Below are 25,876 nucleotides of genomic sequence, written 5' to 3' on the forward strand. Positions count from 1 at the left end.
GATATCTGTATAATAAATAAAAAGAGGTAAATAAATTAACAAATACTTTTATATAAACAGTTACACAATATTAATACATATGGAAATCAAAATATATAAAATAACACATTGTTTAAATTATATATAGTAAAAAGATGACTTAATAATGTAGATTCAATAATTACCATTCGGTAAAATGAAGTGTTGTTACAATTTTATATAACAGTGTTATGAAATGTAATAGTTTGTATGGTAATTTATAAATAATAAATGTGAAACACGTGGGTGGAATGTGTTTCAGGAAGGATTGAAGGGGTTGGTTTCAGCAATCATGTTCATGCCTCAACTTCCTCCTCCTTTACCTTCTGTGCATCTCCGGGTTTGCCCTTAGACCAGTCGGGTTTTTTCTGAAAAATAAAGCAAGCACAAATTAGCAAAACAGACAGTTTTTGTTCCACCTATTAGGGCGTATTAGTTATGACAATGGTGAATTTTGAGTGTGAGATTTATTTTATATAACGGATGCTTACTACGCTAAAGTTTTATCAGCATTTGAAAAAAAATGTACGATCATTTCAAAGCATCTCATTATTTTTTCCTTGAACAGACAAGTCTTAAAATTCAGATAACCTGGGTAATAAGTTAATGCCATCTATAGAGGTTATAAGATTTTTCATCCTACGTATGTTTAGAAAACCATTTTATGAGATGCTTTAAAAAAGTCATATAAAAAATTAACAAATGGAGTGATACAATAGCGTAAAAAGCAATGTAAGTATGGTTCCATATATTACTATGTATTAGTTCGACTGAAGTTATCATACCAAAGAAGTGAAGTTTACCCATTTTTACTAACACCACTTAAATGGATGAGAGTTTGAGTATCATTAAATTTTAAACAATTCATTAATGTTTTGATATTTTATGTGTAACCAAATGTGCTGATGAAATAATGTAAAATGTTTACCTTGTTGTTTCAATGCAAAAAATATGTTAGTCTAAAATAATCACCACCCTATTTCCGTTAAGAACTATTCTCTATTCTATGGTCATTTCTTTAAACTTCTTGAAATTAAATGACCTCGATAAGCCAATACATGTTATTGTTCAACTACAGCGTTTATCTATGCATGTCAAGTTATTGCAACCGGATCATTCGGACTAAGGAAAATGAATGGTCTCTTGTTGGCTTCTTGATGAGAGGAATGCAATTCGATGTAAAGCCATAAGGGAAGTTTATATGATACAAATTATATATTTACAATAGAAAATGTGCTTTCATTTTACAGTGCAGAATAAAAATTAAACTTATATAATAAAAACGGGGAGAGGAAAAATGTAGCCAAATAAATCCGTAATTCTATTTTCATTATTATAAACGACTATTTATATATATATATATATATATATATATATATATATATATATATATATATATATATATATATAAATATGTATATATATATATATATATATATATATATATATATATATATATATATATATATATATATATATATATATATATATATAAATATATATATATATATATATATATATATATATATATATATATATATATATATATATATATATATATAAATATATATATATATATATATATATATATATATATATATATATATATATATATATATATATATATATATATATATTTATATATATATATATATATAAATATATATATATATATATATATATATATATATATATATATATATATATATATATATATATTATATATATATATATATATATATATATATATATATATATATATATATATATATATATATATATATATATATATATATTTATATATATATATATATATATATATATATATATATATATATATATATATATATATATATTTATATATATATATATATATATATATAAATATATATATATATATATATATATATATATATATATATATATATATATAATATATATATATATATATATATATATATATATATATATATATATATATATATATATATATATATATATAAATATATTTATTTATATATATACATATTCACTACTAGATTACGTATTTACAAGATCTAATCCTAACTAAAAACAATGTTTTTTACTTTCACGTATATTTACGCCATGTGGCATAATTCTTATTATTCAGTTACCGAATTCCAGTTTTATTTACACAAAGAATACTGACACTCGCATTTCGGTTCTATCTTGGAAATAAGATAAAACCTTTTCTGGTTTACGTTAAAACGCAATTCCTTGATCCTTCCGTGATCGTAAAATAATAAAGTAAAAAAAACAGCGGTGCGAAATCCATGAGATTCTGGGGAATAATTTATCTAAACGGAAATAATAGAAGCTCATCAAAATTTATGATGTGATTATACGGAAATAATATTTAAGCTTTGGTTTCGATTTAAAATAATATTATATGTTAAAAAGTTGGTTCAATTCGTTTTTATCGTCGGATCCAAAAATATTATTTTAAATGTTTGTACTTTGAGTGGTTCTTAATATTCGGGCATTTGTTCAATCTTGATATTTTAATCTCGTCAATTTTTGCATGTGATTTATATTTTAAAATGTTGTTAATGTTAAAATGGACCATTTATTTATGAAAACTAATTTCAAACTGGTGTAAAATGTTTGTAGGTATTTACTATGATAATTGGGGGCAAAAATCATGATAATACTCCGCCTTTCTCCATGCAACCATTAACTAAAGAAGTTCACGAAAATGTAAATGGTGTCTTATTTACATTGCATTTTCTCAAGTATAAAGAATATTTACACAGTCCCATGAATAACAATTTCTCCATCAAGTTTGAAGTACTCTAATATTAATTTGTATATGCATGATCACGATCATCAGTGCGCCAGATGACTCCTTTACTATGTTAAGTTTTTTGTAAAATCGCATTTCAGCTACAAAGGCGTTATAAAACATTTACATTTTGTATTCGGGTTTTTCCATTAAATGTTTACCTTAGCGCTGGAGCTCCCCTGAATATTCGTGCAAGGAAAAATACAAAAATATGTTATTAACATTTTATACTACTGTTAATACTTTTGACCTAATTCAGCTATCGTTTCTTTCAGTCAATTAAAAAACATTATATTTTTACTGGATAAAAAAATCAAATAAGTGAAACATCCTTCTGCATCATAAAAATTTCGTTGATTTGAATTATCACAAGTATTATATATTTTTTAAACATAACTGATAAGGGTGAGTATTTCTGTACCTCCTTATCTTCTTCTTCAAGGGTGAATTCCTTCTTCTTGACGACCTTGAGTTGATTACGGAAGTTGAATTCAGCTGCCTTCTTTTGGAGCTTGGCGAATTTGTTTTCATATTTGGATACCTTCTTCAGAGTAGGCTTAACGCTGAAAATAGACATAATTATGAAATTTTGTAAAACCAGGAATTGATTCCATTTTTTATAAAGTCTAGTCGGTAGTGCAAATTGTTCACTAGTTTATTTATTAAATATTGTCTCAATTTATTGAATATAATTTAAAATAATAAAAATTTAGTACTTACAACTTTCCTCTGAGGTCATTGACTTGAGAGTTAAGGTCTGCGATCTGCGTAAATATAACATGTATTAGAAAGGAACTTTCATTGGTATTTTACAAAAACGTGCAAAATCGGACAACACAACGGAGTATACATTTACAAATATAACAAAGTTATTAATTTTACTGTATCTAATATAAAAAAACAAACAAAACTATTTTAAGTCGCCACTTTGGCATACAAGGATAGACAAATAAACAAATATCAACTTATTTGTGAATTATTCGGGAATTTTACAACAAACTGTTAAAAACAAGATTTGTAATAGTTTCTACTTTCAACATTAAAGACAAGTGATTCTTAACTACTTCATAAAAATAATCACACGAATATTTACATAATGTCGTGCAATAAAAAATAAAAATACTTAAAAATAAATTGTGAGATGTGTATTTACATAAAGTTAGTATCTAAATCAACATATAGTTAATAACAATAAATTCACAAACAAATAACATTAAAACACGACACTCTTTGTCTAAATACTTCATCTGTAGGACATCATTATTATTTATTAATTTATATTAATGTTTTTCAATAAACAATAAGTTCGATTTGGTGAGAAAACATTTATGTTAATTTGTATTACAAACACATTATCCAAATAAATAGAACGTGAACAACAAATTGTAAATCCTACAGATTAATAAAATGAGAATTGTGAAAATTAGGCGATGTTATTTGCGTCTTGAATCATTGCTCCTTGTTTGGAAGAGAAGATAACGGATAATAACATCGTTCATATTAACTTGTGTCTGTCGTATTCGTCGACATCATGTACATATGTATGTCAACATCTCTAGAGAGAACTAGTCGAATGCGTTTATTTCGGTATATGAGTAACTTTCTATGTAGAAACCTCATAGTCCTCGATATTATTATGAAACTAGGGTGTTGTTAGATTAGGCTCAATATGTACAGCTCCGACGTTGTTAGGAATGGTCAACATTGAACGATTCAAATTGATCCTTTTTTAAAGCAATTTGTAAATCAAAACATTTTCTATGTTCAATAAGAATTATCCAATGTTTTACAATGTAGGTTAGATGAAATCAATTATTTCTTGTCTCTTTCGATTATGAATTGTTATCAACCTCATATATGTATGTAAATTTCGTAGTGTAAAATTTTAATATTTTGGATAAAATTATGTAAAAAAAAACTGAATGCACATTTAATTTAACGTTGTTAATTACAACGATGAATTAATGATAGTTCGAAAAAGGTGTTAATCACAAGAGTAATTCGGCCTGCGAGGCAGCATTTGCTAGCCTCGGCCTGGAAGTGTTAAATCATATTCCCTGTACAATTTTCATTGAAAATTAAAATTTTGTTAGAAAAAGTAGATAACATTGTTGTAACAAGCCTCATTGCACCGTATACAGTTTATTGATTTGGTCAATAAAGTCACCATAGTGAATAAGATCTTCAGAGACAATCGACAGGTTTGTTGGTGGAGGGGGAGTGGGGGGGATGAGTTGTGAACACCATTCATACACCAATACCCAATACAGCCACAGGCAGCTGGTCGCGAGCAGCTCTGGGTGCCTTCCAAACTTCAGGCTAGAGAAACTGTAGCAAACTATTCACCAATGCTCAATGTACACTTCACTTTGTTTCAAAAATACCTACTGAGAACTTCAATAACGAGTCGTGACTATCGACAATTTGCATAAATCGGATGAAAGTTCAGTACGTTTACGGTAAATCCTCCTCATGCAAACTAGTGATGTTTTCGAAACAAGCTGAAATGTATTAAAAAATGAAAACAAAAATTCGCCATGGCTAAAGAGATTTCCCACATCACACGACACACAAACACAGTTTGATCTTTCTGTCGTATCAAGATACCGAGGCAACCGGTGGAAGTGTGCGGAGGTGAGAAGGTGCAAAATCGATTCTCTATTCCAGTAATGTGCTTCAATTCTGTCTACAATGTGTGAGATGGAAGGGATTCTCGACCTTTATGGGTATGATGTAAGTAATACACGAGTACGCTAACATAGCTACGGAGGAGGGGCCATTGTGGAACATAAGGGTTGTATATCCGCAGCATGGCACTTCGATTGCGTGGTCCGTCGCTCTGATTACTGATTCCGGTACCGGTACTGACCAGTGGAATGACGCTCTGTGACACGTGCCGATTAGCAAGATGGAGATTTGGAACAAGAAGCTCTCACGGCGCGGGCGGCGTGCAGCGCGGTGCAGTGCGCGGGGCGCGGGCGCGGGCGCGGGGCGCGAGTGGCGCGCAGTGCGCGGAGCGAAGCGTACGGAGCCGGCTTCCCACGACACATACGATAGCAACAAACACCCTACCGTCAAGTAAGCCATCCACCGCGACAGTCCAGCGCTAAATATTTCATTGCATATTAATTTCTTTGAGATAGCAGCCACACAAAAATGTAATTGTAAATTTCCAGTGCCAAGTGCCATACTTTAATGTGGAACAAACATAACAAGGGTAACACTACAAAGGATCATTTGTGAAATGGACATATTAGAGTGAGAAGAAATAGTCATGCAGAATATCGCATGCTGAATTAACTTCGTTTCTTTCAATACCGCTTATCGGACACAAAAAGAGATGAATCCCTCAGTTGAATGATTAATGTAATAACATTCTGCATACGCACATGTCTCCATAAACAGCTATTATAGTTTGATGTTATCACTATTGGTTGATATTACATTTGCTCGAATATCGCAACTCGTGGTTAAGTAAAGTCAACAGACATCCGGTGATACGTTAGAAGCAATGAGAGAAGCGTACGTGTGGGGCACTGGCAGCATGCGCTGGGGACAGGAGAGGCGGAAGACAGGAGCAGGTCGGGAGTTGGGTCCGCATTAGTGGTTGGTTAATGGATTCCACCAAGCTCACTACTCGATACAGCATCGGCCGCGGTTCTCCTTCACCAACGCGCAGAATCGATTTTGCACCACCGCCACGTTTCACAAGCGAAGTTATTTCACTAGGTTTGCATACTTATGTACATTGGCTCTACGATCTACGACTAAGGAACCTTGCTCAGCCCTGGCGGCATACAATTTGGACCAAACAATATTTGTTGAATGCGTATGTGAGTGTGAAGAGTTGGCGGTACAACGAGACGACTCACATGTAGTCTGTTGCTTGCCATGTACTCGTAACTCCGGTGCTTTATATCCAGGGACTGATCAAGAAATACATTATTTACAATGTTTTGACAAGTGCAAGCGTTATGAACACGGAAAACACGACTGTTCACACGTTTCAGTTCGTGATCTGAATCTATATTCACAACATATTCACTATGTAGTAGGATACAGGTAAATACCTCCCAGTCCCTTTTCCTGACTTCATGTTCCAAATCCCACTTCTGGCCTTCACAAACATACATGCGGTCAAAATACTCCTCTACCATTTCCCTGAGATCTTCTACGGAATGGAAACATTGATTGAGTTAGAATCTTACTGCGAGAGGATATTACTGCGAGAGATGTTGAGTAAGATGACTAGTGTTACAGAATGAATCGCGATTGTGACGACAGTGAGAGCTGGAAGTAGCGTTGGGCTACGTGATCGGTGAACGAAAGGAGTACCGGAGCTTGGAATGTGGAAGGGACTGCCTGGACTGCTCTAGACAGGAGGAGATCCTCGCTGCGTCTAGTCTCTTACAAACTGAATTTGTCGTTGTCATGTGGTGTGTGGGTGCAATGCGGAACATTCTCACGATGTTACATCCCAGAGGTTTACCTCTAACATTTTTAGCTTGATGCCCCTCTCTAGATCCCACTTATCACCTTCGAGGTTGTATATTCTATGCCAGAACATTGCGCATATGGTCTGCAGCTCGGCTAAACAAAATAATCACAGTTCAGTAGAGCACGTAGCTCGCAGGAGACAATGACCCGGGCGTGAAGGATAAGCGAAAGCGGAAGCTAAAGTTAAATAAAGACGGAAGAAAGAATCGGGCAAACAAAAGTAAAGAAGAAGCTGTATGACGACGAGTCGCTGACAGCGATATTACAGGTAACTCCAGTGTTGTTAACGACTTCTTCTTATATTTTATCGAAAATCCTATGTTATTGATAGATTAATATCTGCTAACGGATGGGCTGTTACGTACCAGGATTATCACATAGCGAATGATAAGGGAATGTTTGCTGCCCAACTAACTAAGTGCTAGAAATAAGTCAACTCAGAGGCTATACACAACCTGCGATCTTATTTATAACAAACAAGTGGGTAGCGGGCAATGGAAGTCACTTAGCGCAAGAAGCTAACACCAGAAGGATTCCGAACCTCCATTTCCTTGCGTGCCACCTCGTACTCCCGGTCGTACTTCTCTTCTTCAAGGAGGCCAATCCGCGTGTGGTACCCGGTTATCACACTCTTCAGGTTCGCTACAATACCAAGCAGTCACTTGTGCTTTTAGTTGCTTACATGCTCGGCCTCCTGCTCGTTACTATATGTTACTACATTCCAAGGTCCGACAGTACGGTACAGTGCAGTACAGTGCAGTACAGTTACAGACAGAGAGAGAAGAGATAGAGTAGAGCTCAGAAAGCTTTCGGAAACAGTAAGACATCGACAACCCTCGACCAGCTCAAGCAGCCGGGGCTGACCACAGACATACAAGACAACACCTCACATAGCGACTTCACAGTTTACAGAGTACAAACGACTGTTATGATTAATCATGTTTGTGAGTGAATGTGTGCAAGTGTTTGTTTGACCACAGACTCAGTTACTACCTCAAGGTCTTTCCGTTTAACAATGTATTCCGAATCGAATTTCTCGTCCTCCAGAGTAGCGATGCGCTCGTGGTACATCTTCAGGACTTGCTTAATGGCGTCTATAACATTTGCAGCCAAATTGTGAGATAATATTATAAGAACAGGAAGTGTATGAAATTCCTTTGGGAGTTGGAAATATTTGCAAACATTTCAAATTGTGTGTGCCTATTGATGTGTGTTATATGTATACGGGATTGAAGATAAACGGTGTAAATTAACATAGGATTTTGTCAAATTCAGATATTTAAAAAATAAAATAAAAATGAAAGTAATCATCTACTTTAAAAGTTTTTTTTCTTTTAAATCAAAAATATTAATTAATCAGTGCTTCTTATGATTTCTTTAGTTTTAACTTTTATTTGCTGGGTTCATCCGTTCTTATAATCATAATATGATTTTTCCAAACTGAAATGCATTTAACGATATTTTTTAAATCATCAAGTAGATCTAGTTTTTTAAAAGTAAATATTGAAATTTAAAATGTTAAAACCTTTCAGACCACATCCTGTAAAAGAGCGGGGTTTACATTGACAAGACGCATTACCTTCGCTGGAGTCATCGATGTTCTTGGCTTTGCCGCAGCGCTCTTCAATGATGCGCCTCCTTTCCGCGGCTTTGCGTTCCTGTTCTTTCTTCAATTCCTCAGCGGCCTTTTTACGCAGCAGCAACTGTTGGGACCACAAACAAAACTCTAATCCATGTGACTTAAACCATTCGACAATTATGGTGAGAACTATAAAATGATTTGTTATTACATAATGCAACTCGAACGCCTCGTCGTTGTACGAGTGCATTTCTGATTGCAAGTAGACTAAATTATTCATTACAATAATTTAACTTATCAAAGATGAAGAATAATATGGAAGTCTGGGCATTTACGGGGCTGACGACCGTCATAGGCTGGTTTAAGTGATTACTTTACACACGTGTAACATTCAGCAATTCTACCCATTATTGACAACCACACTACTCAAATTCTTGGAAGTTATATATATATAAACCAATTTAGAAACCTTGTTTTTGAATCAGTAGAACTTGACTAGAGACATCTATTGGTGAGAAATAATATAATATGAAAATAACTCCTGTAATTGGAGATAATCCAGATTTTGTGAACAAGTATTTGGACAAACTCAAAATGTTACAATAATTTTATTGAAGTGTTTGTTATTATTTTACATTTCCTCTTTTGAGATTTTCAACTTTCGTTTTTGAGAACTATAGAATAATGTACAGGTTTATCAATATTAGTATTATTGTAAAATGCAGCACGAAAGCTGCGTCGTCATACCAGTGTATTTCTGATTGGAAGTAGACTAAATTATTTTGAAGTGTTCATCATTTTACATTTTCTCTATTGAGATAAAATTAGAACTTTCTTTTTTAGCGTTAAAGTTAAATTTTGTTCTGAAAGCACTATCTGTCTATAAATCCAAACAATCAAAACTATAAGCTTCGCCAATTCATAATAAACTGTTATTGATTGATCGAAAGATATTAGTATCAATACAATTAAACTGTCGCTGTATGACACATTTTACAAGAAAATTAGAAACAAATTCATGAAACCTTTTTCAAAATTTTCATTTAAAATTTTTGATCAATTAAGAAAATCAATATTACAATATATGGTATTAATAATATTTTAATCCTTAAATAATATTTTATTTTATCTGATAGATTTTTGAGATATCTGACTTATTTTTTATTTGAAAATGAGATATTTCAGTGCAGTTGTCTACCGAAGAGTGTGTAAATTTAGATTTTGAGAATATAAATTAAATGATCGGAAGGTTTATTTGATCAAAGTGTCCCTAACCTATAGTTTACGTTTTGTATTATATTAGTGTTAAATAGTGAAATGGTGTCTGAGGTCATTAGCGTAAAGAACTTACCCTCAGCTTCTTCTTCCTCTCCGGTGTCATGAAACCCTTCTTGGCCTTCTTGGCTTTGGAGGCCTCCTCCATGCGCTTGCGCACCTCAGCGCGCTTGCGGTCGATCTCGGCCTGCTTGGCCTTCTTCGCCTAAAGCAAAACCAACAATATTCAACAAAGTGTTCAACTATCAATTTTCAAAAAGGCCTAAAATCACTTCATCGCGTTTTGTTGGAAGAAAAACTCATGAACTGAAAACGTAAATGGGTTTTTCGGCCTTTTCGAAAATGCAATCTCATGTTTTTTTTAAATATATATTATACTGTATTTGATCGAAATGCAAAAAAATATTCTTGTTTTTACATTTTTTTTATTTTAAAACTACTTTTTTTAATCGAAAATAAAATAATAAAAAATTAAAATCCTGATTTTTGGATGTCATACTAGCCTCCTCGAGACGCTTTTTCTGAAAAAGAGAAAAACAAATAAATTAGAAAAAAGCATAAATTATCTAAAAAAAAAAAATATTCTTTTTTTTTTAAATAGAGATGTTTAAATTTAAAGTATCTTAAGTTATTATGACGTTGATGTTGTATAAATAAATATTAATTTAAATATTTAGTGTGCTTATTTCTACCATGAAAGTAGATAATTTGTTTTTATTATTTTATTATTATGTGTTCTATTAGATACTGGATATTTAATCCAACGGATGATATATCAATACTTTAGGTCATTGTTCCGCAAAGTGTGTGCCGCGGCACACTGGTGTACCGTGGTGATTAGTTGGTGTGCCGCGGAAAAAAAGTCTACTTTGTGAAAATAACACAATTGCTCTAAATCTTGATTGCCTGTGCTCTGTTAAGTAGGCTCACATTTCGCGTTAAACATAGTATGTTAAATATGTTACCATAATATGGTAAATATGCACCTCTGAAAATTATTAATTTGGTAGGTGTACCATGAATAGAAAAAGTTTGCGGACACTGCTATAGGTGTCTCAACTTGAGATCAAGAATCTATCATTTTTATCCGAAATAAGATGGAAGTCTGAGCAACCTAGAGCTAGCATTTAGTTGGCTTAAGTGATCACTTTATAAACATACAGATTGGTGAACATTTTAGTGTGTAAAGTGCTCACTTAAACAACCCAAATGCTAGGTATATCTTTGGGATGCTCAGACTTCTATTTTCTATCGGATAAAGACGACAGGTGTTTTATCTTAATTTTGCATGACTTTAACGTCAATTACAATTTTTGTTTTCATAGGATTTTTTTATTTTATATAAAATAAACAAAAAAGATTTACCTGCTTTTACAAAATTGAACGTATTATATAAATAATGTCATGCAAAGTTACTTTTGTTTAGTTACGTACATAAAAATATTTTGTGATTATAACAATATGCGACATTCGTGTTTTTTAGAGACATTGAAGTGAATTCATCTTAAATCAATCATTTGTTAAATATGTTTTTAATAACATTTATCGTTTTATTGACTTTGCTTTCAATACAACATTCATTACATTCATTAGTTCCTTTACATTGAGGCATAATATCAGTCACATTGTAATAATATATTGATAAAGGGAAAGAATTTAATATTTAACGACTAACAAGGAGTTTAAAATAGGATAAAATTATATGTGAAGTGTATGTGTATCTTATCAAGGAAGGGTACGAAAATGATAAAGAATTACTAATAGAATGTGATCTTTTGATAAAGAAAGGAATTTGGTACATTTAGTTAATTTTTGTTTTAAAAAATATGAAAAGCTAATGTTTTAAACATACGATAGTAGAAATCAAGAAAAACTTTGAAATTTATAAATATTATGATATTTAAAAAAAAAATCATCGTATCAAAAGATGGCGCTTTGAACACGTATGTTGAACACACATGTTGAAAAATATAGAAAATCAAAATCGTAAAACGAATGTTTGAACATTTGATAGAATAATAAGAAGGATGGTAAACATTATACTCGTATATACAGCCAACAATCGTTAGCTTTAATAAAAATACCCATAATATTCCATTAGGGATTAATTTCAAGATTTAAAAAGGATTCATTCTCATGTTCAATATTGATTTATAAATTATTGTAAAGCATATTAGAATATTTAAGCTTTTAAACCTTAATCCATGTTGATATTCAAAGTTCTTCTTGATTTCAGCTTGCCAAAATGTGTGAAAATGTTCGTTTTATAGTGCAATATGATATATTTGTGAGACATTCAAGTGTGGTGCATAAAATGGCAAATTGGTTTTATTGAGTGTGACATATAGGCTTGTTAAAGTTCACATGTGCAAGTTACACGTAGACATAAAGTAAGGAACGTTCTTCCCTTTACTTACTGATACTGCGGTAATAGAATAAATGTAATCGAGATCTAGAAAAAATCTGAGACTTTGTTATTTGATCTTCGATAAAAAAAATCACATGGGAAATGTTTTTTAGATAATTTTCAAAAATTAACACGAATCAGCCAAATTTTACATCGAAAACTATTTTTTAAATGGATATTGTAAAAAGGCAAAAATTCGTTCCTATTAAAATAATGGTAATCTTCTGAATTTAAGGAAGTCGTAGTTTAAACATGTACACATGTCTTTAAGATATTTTTTTGTGTAAATGTCCAATTATCACAAAAAATATTCGAGTGTATCCTTTAGGACATATTTTCATCGAGCATCTTTTCATTTATTATGTGTGTACGAAAATTAATTTAAATATGTTTTTAGATATTAAGGCAAACATTTTTTTAAATTTATTTTTGATGTTCATTCTGCAACTAATATTTTTTGCAATAATTTGGACGGATAAAGGTGCGAATAATTTATTTCGAATCATAAATTCATTACACCTCTAAAACAGTGTATAGTGTTTATTGTGTATATGTGTGTGTATAGATGAAGAAGAAAAGTAAACAAAAAAATGGATGAAAAATGAAGATTTTCGTCATATATTTCTGCGTAACTAAAAACCATTTTATATATTCTTATTTCTCATTTGACAAACTCAACATATTTAGTGTATTTGAATTTATAAGTGAGAATCACATTAACCTTAATGGGTTTATATCTTCAAATCTCAATTGAAGTTTGCTTCTATTGAATTATTTTATTCTTATGCTAGATTAGTTTGTGATCATGCAAACAAACATTGATATGTACCTTAGCGTTAAGGAGGATATTTTATACTGCATGATGATAAGAAGATTCAGGAAGGATTACGACCAGGACATAAATCCAAGTATCACGGAGTAGAGTATTGGCGTAGAGACGGTCGCAGCAGATGTCCGTGGAGAGTGAAGTGGAGGAACATGAAAATATAAAAAGATAAAATATTAATATATAAAACTCCTTAAGAAACTGACCTAAGGGATAGAGCAAAGGGATGGAAAATTGTTTTACCATAAATATTGTAATACATAAAAACTGTCAAGTATTTGTCAAATAAATCATATTTTAGCTTCAGTTTCAATGCTGCGAAACAGCTTTTTCAGTGATTTGTATTTAAAAAATACTAATAAAATGAAATTTACGTCATTACCCTCGTTTAGATTTTTCAGTGCGTCACAATTATTTTATTTTATTTTTTCTGCTTCTATTTTATTCTGTTGTTTTTTTGCGATTGCTTGTTTTGTGATTTCGAAAAAGGTTTTAAAATATAAACGAAGGAACTTACTTACCAAAATGCATAAATGCATCCACATGATAACATTTCTGAAAACTCTATGAATTGGAAAATTACATTGGAAAGTACATTGGAAAATCAAATAAAAAGTTTTAACCGACCACAATTTTACTCAACATACAAACATATTATACATACAATCTTTCTGAACAAGTTTCATCGCAAAAATTTAGTATTGTTGAACTTACTAACCTTACATCATCATCAGCCATTTTGATGTTTTGTTGTTAGAGTGGCCTGAAAATAAATAAATAAAAATAATTAAAAATGCTTTATAATATTACACCATTATATGATTGAATAGACCTACGCGTGATGAAATGATAATTATATTTTTTGACGATTTACGATTTTTCAAAGTACGAGAATCATGTCACGTACACATTTTTTTCATCCAATCTGCACCCCATCCATACCCAATGGATCATAGGGCACCGCATCGAATCATCATGATGATCGAAAGAAATGTAAGGGATAATTGAAAAGATTAAGAAAAGTTCATTAAGGTGGTATGGACATGTGGAACAAATGGATAACGATTGAATGACTAAGAAAGTATATTTGGCAAATGCGAATGGGAAAACAGAACGAGGACGGCCAAAAAAGACTTGGCACGATCAGATCAATCAGAACTGAAAATCTGGTGGTGTCAAAAGTCTACGTAATCGGAAGGCATGTATGATTTTATGTATGGATTTAAAGGAAGATAAGAGTGTTTGTCAAGACAGAAGAGTCTGCCATTAAATATTTTCTACATACTCCAGCAGGGAAACGGCGTGATGGTAGGAGTAATAGTACTTGATCGATAATCATATGAAGACAGGGTGATAAGTCCTGCGCTCAAGTTACTCAAGTTACTCAAGTTACTTGGATCTTGAAGTAAAATAAACATAGATGAGATTAAAATATGTGAGTTCGTGTTGAAAGATATTACTCCTACGTAGGAAAGGAAATGAAGAAGATATATTGGATAGGAAACTGAGAATAGGAGCAAGACCATGGTACTGTGGTTTGAAAACCCAGTACTCGTTTGTAAACTATTTTACTAATTTGTAAGGATCCTTTAAGGGTAGTCAGTAACTTCGCCTATCACATATTTATTGATCACATGTTTCTTAAGAATTTTTTTGGACTGAAACTAAAAAAAAAACTTTCATTCAAAACTTACTAAAATTTTGAGAATAAGCAGTTATGTACTAATATCAGGTAAATATGAAATCATACACCCGTACTTTTCTGACAAAATTATAAAAATAATTTGCCAGATTTGTTTATTTTTACGCTGGCTCTGTGGAAGATGGAACGTATATTATTTGAGGGCTATTAAAAGCTTCGGCAGTTTTCGCCCGCTGTCGGAAGCTCTCGGCTACTGAAATAGACGCGCGAACCGACGCCCGCCCGACGCCTAATTTGGTCCGCGGAGGATCGCCCACACTTCTTGTAGCGGCGCGGCGTCTTCAGTTACATTGGAACTTACACGCGTTACTATCGTCTTACACCCAGTAACTTTTATAATCCTAATACTGACTTCATTTTTTATAAGGAAACATATTTAAAAAATGACATACAATACAAGTAGTGGGCGAATTACGATTCTAATTTTAATAATATAAATTTATATATGTTACTAAAATCGTTGTTTATTCGTGATATTCTTTCAATGAATTATATATTCAATAAATTAAGCCTATACATACAGCCAATGCTAGCTGTTTTTTGAAGCGTGGATGTCAATAAGGTGGCTATTTTCTATAAGATCATTATTTTTATTTCATTATAACTCCTACAGCGTAGTTCGAAATCTTGGAAAAGAGACAAGTTATTGATGAGACGATGATGAAGAGTTATATTTTTATCAACCGTTGGCATACGGACACTAGCTCGCTTTCTGAGTATGTTCCAATTGATTTTTTAATAATAAATTTAAACATAACTAAACAATACTAATATATTCTATTGAAAACACTGTTGGTTTGCAGTATGTAATGCAACGTTATGGTATAAAAATAAGAATAAATATTTTAAAATAGAATTCTTCATGACAACTAAAGCGTGATTCCAAATATAGCGGAACACCATTTTCTGAATTATTAATTACACTATGCTGATAACATCCGTTGGACAGATCTACAATGTACTAATTACGTAGTTACGTTACTCAGTAGATTGATTGATATACACAATCGCGAAAAACTGTTCACTTCAGAGATCACTTATGGCAGAGAAATTTTTGAATGAATAAAAAACCTTAGCACAAAACGAGATATAGTTAAGCAAATGGTATCAGGGGTGCAGCATGAGGCAGGAGCCCTTTCACCTGTCGGGTAGCGATAGAGAGTCAGTTAGACGAGCCCTTAAGGTTATATGGAACGTGTGAACTTGTGCACTCACCTAGGAAGTAAAACTAAACACTGCTCTAGAGCGAGCCCTGGGAAAGCACTGCCCGGACTGATGCGAAGAGCGGACTGCCGGCGCGAGGTAACCCCAGGCGCTTTTGGCGGGTCGTACCAGAAATAAAACACGAAACTGGCTGTTATGTCGGTCCCATGCGATATGTGTGAATCGAGAATTTTGTAACTTGAACGTTTCTTGATTTCACATGGTCCAAATATCGCTTCTCCAACCAGATTTAGGTGTTAAGATCAAAACGCGGATAAGGCTCAAACGAGATACCGTATCGCGGTATTCGACCGATACATTTCGAAATGCGAACGTTATTGCACCTGTGATGTCAATCCCCTTATGCAGTAAAAAAATACACTGCTTTAGATCCCCTTATCCGTCAAAATAGAAATATCATCGTGAGAATGCATTTAAAAACTGCCGAATCAAATAAAAGTAAAATAAGTCAGTAATTTAATTAATTTAAAGACTACTAAATATTTAATAAATTCGAAAAAGAGTTTGATTTTTAAGAATTGACACTTATTTTACAAAACATAACTATTTTTTTTACATATCAACATAAAATAATAAGAATATGTAAGACTGGGTATAAACAAGGTTTACGACTTGTCATGGTAGCTAACTGATCACTTTACACATTTGTACCTTTCATTATTCTACCCATGATTACCTAATATAAACCACACTTCTAAAAAAAATAGATTGCGATATATATATATATATATATATATATATACATATATATATATATATATATATATATATATATATATATATATATATATATATATATATATATATATATATACATATATATATATATATATATATATATATATATATATATATATATATATATATATATATATATATATATATATATATATATATATATATATATATATATATATATATATATATATATATATATATATATATATATATATATATATATATATATATATATATATATATATATATATATATATATATATATATATATATATATATATATATATATATATATATATATATATATATATATATATATATATATATATATATATATATATATATATATATATATATATATATATATATATATGTATATATATGATATTTCAATCTCTTGACAGTTCCTGAATGAGTTAACCTGAATGATTGGATTTAGAAAGCTTTTGTTTAGCAGCTATTTAGTTATTATAATAATACAGCTTTTTTTTTAAGTAGTTGTCAAAACCTTTTCAAGCTTTTATGTAAATGAATTGTTGTAACACTACAGAAAAAACATTGATCAATTTTCGCAGAATATTTATGATGTATGCAAATATGCGCAGTCAATTAAATATATCTATGTAAAACAAAATAATTAAAGGGTCTGTAAACATCACTTCCGCTCTCTGTATTTAGAAAGATATACCATATGTCTTGTAAGTGAGAAACAGATTCCAAATTACGTCATTCATACGTTAAAGAAACGCTAAAATAAATTTATTATTGTATTAGATGGTATTATTAGGTAAGTAATACGTTTACGATGATTTTTGTTGCAAAAATAGACGAACCAAAATATGTGGGATAAATAAACGTATTTGTGTTAAATTCTCGTTTTGCCATAAGAAAGCATTGCCTAGAAGTGAGTTTAGTGTTTAATAATAGACCAGCAATGGAGCTGGATTGGAATAGTGGAAATATAATAATTGTGTCAAGCGGCAAGAATAGGTTTGGCTAACAAGAGATCATCTCTTGTTCTTATGAACTTAATCACTATATCGCTTCAAATAAAGGTTTGACTATCACGAAAATGCTTTTATGAGTATTTGTGATTTGTGTTTACTTCTTTAAAATATTTCAATGGATAATTTACATATATTTATAAATTTGGCGTTTGATTTGCTGAACTACATTTTATTTTTATACATTATATTTTAAACTCACACACTGATTTTTTCAGTCTACTAAACTGTATTTTATTTTATTGTTAAAAAACACATAAATACAAATTTGTGACAATTGTTTCGCCTTGTTATTTTCATTTTCAAACGAATGTGAAGATTAAATGGACTGATGGTCCTTATATATTATTATCAACATTTGTCTAAAGCTTTAAAAATATTGTTTTGGCTTTTGTATGTTTAACATCTTTTCCTCTGAAAATGTTTGCTTATTGTTCTTGTATATTATGTAATCATCTAAATATCTTCCTATTAGGTTAACTTTATTACCTGTTGATTGGTGTACATCAAAAAATAAAATTAAAATAAAAAATATATGTATTGTCTCACAATACCACGTCAATAGATTTTTCCATTCCCCGAAAATGAATATAAGTATACGTACCTACATGCTCCATCAACTATTGATGTCTCCCGTTAATTAAATATTACTACACGTGTTAAAACTATCACGTGTGTACCTAGAGTTGTATAGTTATATGGACCATCAGTCCATTTAATCTTCACATTCGTTAGAAAATGCCATAACAAGGCGAAACAAAACAATTGTGACAAATTAATCTACATTTTTTTTTTAATAAAATACAATTTAGTAGACTACAAAAATCAGTGTTTGTTTCAATATTTAATGTATAAAATAAAAACGGTAATTTACACCTTTTTTTAAAGTTTAAAGCTCTTATATTATGTTTCCTGTGTATTTTTAGATATTTTATTACTAGAAATATATTTGAAGAATTTAATTCAAGCGTTATATAATTAAATTTATGAATGAAACGTACTGTAATAGGCTCAGGGTCTAATTTAACAGATTTCATGTTTTCAATTTACGATATTTTATATGACCAAATCATGGTTTTTGAAAGAGATATATGTAGATCTGGGTGTAAAACATTTGTCAAAGGGAAAAAAAATCAAAAAACAGCTAGATGATTCGTATATTTGGGAAATATTTTTTCGATGGATGGAATGATTGACAATGTTATAGAAAGGAGAGTGTTATGGAACTGAGTAAATGGTGCACTGAAATCAGTTATACCAAATGAAAACCTATCAGCTAAAGTTAAACTGGTAGTGCACAGCGGAGTTCTGGTTCCAACCCTAATGTTGGTAAAAAAATATGACGAATGTGAGGCGAATTGATGTATGATAGTTGTTCGAATGGTGATATAAGGATACAATTGAAATAGTGCACAAACGCCCTTAGAGCGTTTGTGCACTTCTCGGAATTTTACCGTCCCGCAGTCAGGTTTTTTTTTTTTAATAAAAGCGAATACGACAGTTTAGCGTGATCGAATTTACGTGCACCGTGATCACGCACCGGTCAAGCGCACCGATCCGAAGAAAGACGGCCAAAGACGGCACAAGCCAATCCAAGCCAATCATCCGTTTTATCATGCCAACCGGACTGCCAGTCAGTAAAATTCCATGAAGTGCACAAGCGCCCTTATCCAGTTAAAATCTGCTTCCGCTATGAGCGTTAAACACATGAGTCTACAGAGAAGGTACTATTTTTACTACTATTTTTAATAAAATGATCACTGCTACTATTTTTTAATATAATGATTTTAAATCGATGAAGGTGGGGTACATAAGTTATGAGGACCAGGCTTGTATTTTATTTGTATGAAGTTTTCGTTACTAGGTCAAATTTTAACAGGATTTGTGAATATGGATACTATTATGTTTATTTAATAACAGGATATGTTCAATCAAAATGTAACAATCGTCAATTTTATGTTGAAATCAGTGTTAATATATTTCATGGGAAGTTCATTGATAAATATAATACATAAATTTAAGTATGTCGCATTTAAGTAAAAATAATAAATAATTAGTAAATATTAGCCAAATCTCCAATCTGTTCTTTCCGTTATTAAGTATTCAAGTTGCTAGAATTCTTAACACACTTCTGACAGACGGTTTCATAAAATAGCTGTTAGTCGTTTTCTCTCGGCAAAAAGCCAAAATCCTACTAAATCTTTTAATATAACAGCTACCATTATAGCTCCGCAAATTGTTCGCATTACTTCTTTATTCTTCGGTGCACATAACAATTCGCATATACTTTTTAGACTTATGGTTTTTTTTTATTATTCTTATGTGACTTCAACATAAGAATAAAAAACATATTTGTTTTGGAAATACAATATTGATTTAAAACATTTTATCTACAAGGTTCTTTCTAAAATTATCGAACAACTAGAGCAGATAATTTGAGATAATAGTACTAATGTACGAGAAATTAACAACAGAGTAAAAGTACGAATTTTATCTGTTGAAAAATAAAAATTAAACATTTGAAAATACCACTTTTGAGTTTGTGGTGTTCAATAGAAGTTCTCGAAACTAGTCGAGTTTGCATTTTCTTAAACTTAGTTTTTTTTAAGCATGAAAGTGTTTTTTTCATTATTATCTTTACGTTTCAATTTTATCACTTTATTTAAATCATTATTTTTCCACAAAGCTAGATCAAATGAAAAAAAATTTTGTTTGTCTATTTACATTAACGTTCCATCTTTTTTTCTATGACGTCTATATAAACAGATTTTTTTTTAAATGGTATTAGTTCATATCTTTAAAAACATTTATACCGTATACAGCTATATGCTATAAACAGTGTACAGCATATAGCTGTATACGGTGAGTTGTCATTTTTAGGTACCACACACTTCATTTGATGTTACATTTAACAAAATATTTCAATTTGATTAATTGATTCGGCAGTCACTTTGTGGTAAAATCCATCCGTTATTAATTTAAGCTGTACTCAGTTAATACCACTTTTTCTTTAAATCTATTGAGACACGTGTTTTGATGTATTCCGCATCATTTTAAAACATTAGATGTACGGTGTTTGAAAATGACGAAAGCATCGAACACGTGTCACAATAGATTATAAGAAATAATGATATTTACTAAGCAAAACTTAAATTGAAGAATATATATTTTAAGTCCCATAGACACGATGAGAATGGAAATGGTTCTATTTATAAAATGCCTTCAGCGGAGGCATCTGTGAATACAGTGAAAACTCTCCGCTTTTCATATGGAAAATACGAAGAACTTTCATTGCAATTTCCCGTTACTTTACAAAGATGGCGCTAAGAATTAATTCTTAAAATATTTATATTTTAATTAATTTTGGAAACATGCTCATTTAAATGTAAAATTTTATGCATTTATTGTAAATTTCCTGTACATGTGTTATTAAAAACAATCGAATCCAAATATTATTTTAACTCATTTTTACATTTTTCTCTATCTATCTTTCTTTGTTCACTTTTTTTAGTATTGAACATTTTTACAACATTTTGAGTGTGTCCAAATACTTGTTCACAAAATCTGGATTATCTCCAATTACAGGAGTTATTTTCATGTTATTTTTTGACATCTCATCAAAGATGAAGAAGAATATGGAAGTCTGGGCATTTACGGGGCTTACGACCGTCATAGGCTGGTTTGAGTGATCACTTTACACACGTGTAACATTCACCAATTCTACCCATTATTGACAACCACACTACTCAAATTCTTGGAAGTTCTATATATATGAACCAATTTAGAAACCTTGTTCATGAATCACTAGAACTTCACTAGAGACATCTATTGGTGAGATGTAAAGAAGCTTTTTATTAAGCAGAAACTCTTATATTAGTATGTGAGATCCGAATCCTGGATTATAATCACACACATGAGAAACGCCAGAAAATACCATTTTCATTTTTATTATTAAGCTTATAATTTGACCAGATAATTTATTTACAACATTTTGAGTGTGTCCAAATACTTGTTCACAAAATCTGGATTATCTCCAATTACAGGAGTTAATTAGGAGACACCAATAGATGTCTCTAGTGAGGTTCTAGTGATTCATGAACAAGGTTTCTAAATTGGTTCATATATATAGAACTTCCAAGAATTTGAGTAGTGTGGTTGTCAATAATGGGTAGAATTGGTGAATGTTACACGTGTGTAAAGTGATCACTCAAACCAGCCTATGACGGTCGTAAGCCCCGTAAATGCCCAGACTTCCATATTCTTCTTCATCTTTGATGAGATGTCAAAAAATAACATGAAAATAACTCCTGTAATTGGAGATAATCCAGATTTTGTGAACAAGTATTTGGACACACTCAAAATGTTGTAAATAAATTATCTGGTCAAATTATAAGCTTAATAATAAAAATGAAAATGGTATTTTCTGGCGTTTCTCATGTGTGTGATTATAATCCAGGATTCGGATCTCACATACTAATATAAGAGTTTCTGCTTAGTAAAAAGCTTCTTTACATCTCACCAATAGATGTCTCTAGTGAAGTTGTAGTGATTCATGAACAAGGTTTCTAAATTGGTTCATATATATAGAACTTCCAAGAATTTGAGTAGTGTGGTTGTCAATAATGGGTAGAATTGGTGAATGTTACACGTGTGTAAAGTGATCACTCAAACCAGCCTATGACGGTCGTAAGCCCCGTAAATGCCCAGACTTCCATATTCTTCTTCATCTTTGATGAGATGTCAAAAAATAACTTGAACATTTTTCATTAAAATACTGTTTTTTTTATAATTTTATCATTTGAATCGTCTCTCTCTAAAATCGTTCATGAACCATTCTCATTTCATGTAATTTTTATATTTTTGTAAATATGATTGAAATGAGAAGTAACGATAAAATCAAATAAAATTTTTAAAAAGTTTTACCTTAACTAAAAATAATTATTTTATTATAATTTTTTTTATTACAAAATACATATTTAAATTATACTAAATAGTTGGTAAATAAACAAAACATTTCAAATATAACGTTTCTACCTCTCTAATAAAGTAGATACTTGTGTTTAGAGAGAAAGTTCGTTTTACAATTATTATTTTTTATAAACAAAGTAAATAAAAAAAAAGTAAATGAAAAATAAATAAAAATATTCCTTGGTATGGAGTCTAGGTAGGGGTGAGTCTTTTATGTTTTTTTTTTAAATTTAGTTTTGAAGATTTGATAATTTTTATAGATTTTAAGTTTAATTAAAGTAAATATCACTTCATAAAGTAAAAACAAAAATAAAAAAATGGATTGATATTACCACAATGTGACTGCTGAATCAATCAATGAAAATAATTTATCTGATAATATTCTTACAATGATAATATTCTTAACAAGTGGTGTAAAACCACTTTTTTTTCAAGTGGTATAAAACAAGTGTTTTCTTTCATCATTGTAACATGTCTTACCACAAAGTCAATGCTGAAACAATAAATATAATAATATTCTTGTTTCTAAAAATAAAAAGCAGGTTCTATTTCGGCATTTTTCATTCGTCCCAATTGATGAATGAATTTCCTTGGCGGGGAAGGTTTTCCCGTTTGCTGGTTGAGCAGGGTTGGGTCTGAAGAGGGTGGAGGGTGAGGGGCGAAGGGAGGGTACACGGAGGAGAGGGGATGGAACACGCACCAAGGACAGGAGCATTTCCAAACCTGAATGATGCGGTCACGCACACATCTAAACACTCGATGTTGCCAGATGTGAAACCAATATATGAATATTATTTCCCATGATAATGATTCTTCAAACCCTCATCCGCACCCGATGGTGCATAGGGCACTATGCATCATATAAACACAGTGTTATCCCGATCACTAACACTTAAAGGAAAAGTTACACTTCAGATACCAGTCCAGGGTAATTTTAAATAAATATTAGAGTGGAATTGCTTTGTTGAATATTTTGGTGTATAAAAAATCATTTTGAGTATACCGATATATTATTTTTATGCTTTGATGACGTACGTTTCGTCTTGTAAGAGCGTTATCGGAATATTGAATAATGTTTGCTCAATTTTGATAATACTCTGATAATTTTATTTATTGTTTCAGCATTTACTTTGTAATGTTTCATACCCTGATAATGTAAAACGCTCGTCACTTAGAATCAGAAAGATATTATTTTACCCTAAAATGTACTTATGGTTTATTAATCCTTACCAGTTGTTTTTTTACTCAGCTGGGTCCATGATTTCAAATTGTAATATTTCAACCAGTTGAAAGTGTTGAAATGTAGATTTTTAAAAATTTTAATAATTTTTTTTTTTTGATTTTTAAATTTAATTCAAGGGTAACATTTTTTATCATCTTCAGTTAAAAACACAGAAATAGTAATGTTGTCAAAAAAAATATGTTCTGATAAATTTCCAATCCATAGGGTTCTGATTTCATGACCTTAACGCTATTCATACTTACTCATACACAGATACGTAAATAAAAACGTAAAAAAATATATATAAAAAAATCTTTATATCAAGAGAAAAAAAATCAGATAACCAAACAATATTGCATATATTATAATTTATTCTTCATGGAATATGTAACAAAATAATCAATAAAATACTTTATATGTAACCCACATTATTTTGAGTATTATTTCGCACTTGACAAATACCTTATATTTTTCAAGAATGAATAAATCTAATCAAGTCAATATTAAGCAATTGAAAATTTTTCAAAATTCCTAGAAATAACAATTACAAAAGCTCTTCTCCTGTAACCACTCTCACTTCTTTTCTTAACACATAATTTTTATATGCACTTGTAACAATTTTCATAGCACACAAAAACTCCATTAACAAAAAAAACATGTTTTCAGAAATAAAATATAAATTTGAAAAATACTCACTCACTTATAAAAGTGCTCTTCTAATTACTTAATGAAATTTACTGTTTTGTTTACCAGTAACGAAAAAAAATCAGATAAGGTTTTCTCGGATTACTATTTTTTTTATAATCTGGCAACACAATCGCTGCACCCCAGCCAGAAGTGACCTACTTTATGATCACCCGACATGACGTCACGAGCCTGGAGCGCCCCACATTATAGTGAATGTAGAAAACTTGAAGGGAGGGGATGCAATGTAACTGGGTCAGTTTCATTCTGAAATATCACCCAACGCATGCCTAATGGAAGTTGCCCAATATTACAGCCCTTGCAGTGAAATATAACTGAGGAATTACAATGTTTGTATTACGAGCATCTTTAATTTGCTGCCATCGGAGGTAAGAGGGCAAACTGAAATATAGACCAAGGGCAAAATAGAGGAATAGGTTAGTAATCAATAGTTAATACTGTGAATATTGTAAAATACTTTGTATTTTTTTCTATCGTTTTTGCCTATTTCATATGTTAAAGTAAATCAAAATAATAAAATAAGAACATACGTAAAATAAACTCTACTGACAAGACATATAATGTGGCTTGGTGAGGACCTGCAATTTCCCTGAATTTATATATGAATGTACAGTATCGAACAGATTAATTGAAACAAAACTTCTTTTACAACATTTTGAGTGTGTCCAAATACTTGTTCAAAAAATCTGGATTATCTCCAATTACAGGAGTTATTTTCATATTATTTACGGTCGTCAACTCCGTAATTGCCCAGCCTTCCATTTTCTTCTTCATTTTTGATGAGATGTCAAAAAATAATATGAAAACTTTTTTGTTGGATTTTCGTAAAAAGTTTTGTAAAATCTTTTGTGTATTAGTTATGTCATAATTAAATTTAATATGATCTCATTTGGGCTTAATCAAAGATT

The 25,876-nt window shown here is 30.8% G+C and overlaps 1 protein-coding gene across 16 annotated transcripts; it reads right to left on the reverse strand.

The window, feature by feature from the left end:
- Nucleotides 1-31: 31 nt before the first annotated feature.
- On the reverse strand, nt 32-16,381 carry wupA (troponin wings up A). 16 transcript variants are annotated; one of them, XM_088270073.1, is made up of 9 exons: nt 16,323-16,381; nt 14,129-14,168; nt 10,676-10,693; nt 10,249-10,377; nt 8,898-9,021; nt 6,892-6,992; nt 3,542-3,585; nt 3,243-3,384; nt 32-386 (listed from the first exon to the last, which is right to left on the reverse strand). In XM_088270073.1, exons 2-9 carry the CDS (start codon nt 14,141-14,143, stop codon nt 315-317), a joined length of 645 nt encoding a protein of 214 aa, XP_088126199.1. In that variant the 5' UTR covers nt 14,144-14,168; nt 16,323-16,381; the 3' UTR covers nt 32-314. The 16 variants fall into 16 exon arrangements, with proteins under 16 accessions (XP_088126199.1, XP_088126200.1, XP_088126198.1 ...); XM_088270074.1 differs by lacking the exon at nt 6,892-6,992 and adding an exon at nt 7,311-7,411; XM_088270072.1 differs by lacking the exon at nt 6,892-6,992 and adding an exon at nt 7,860-7,960.
- Between the last annotated feature and the right edge of the window lie 9,495 nt (nt 16,382-25,876).

This window comes from Brachycentrus maculatus, unplaced genomic scaffold (genome assembly GCF_059751285.1).
Source record: "Brachycentrus maculatus isolate JH-2025_06_01 unplaced genomic scaffold, ASM5975128v1 h1tg000370l, whole genome shotgun sequence".
NCBI lineage: Eukaryota > Metazoa > Arthropoda > Insecta > Trichoptera > Brachycentridae > Brachycentrus > Brachycentrus maculatus.

Bases quoted from the DNA above. Each gene is read 5' to 3' on its own strand.
- wupA (XM_088270073.1), bottom strand. The intron at 9,022-10,248 runs GTAAGTTCTTTA...TGGTCCCAACAG, and splicing joins AGAGGAAGAAGAAGCTGAGG to TTGCTGCTGCGTAAAAAGGC. The intron at 6,993-8,897 runs GTAATGCGTCTT...TCCATTCCGTAG, and splicing joins CATCGATGACTCCAGCGAAG to AAGATCTCAGGGAAATGGTA.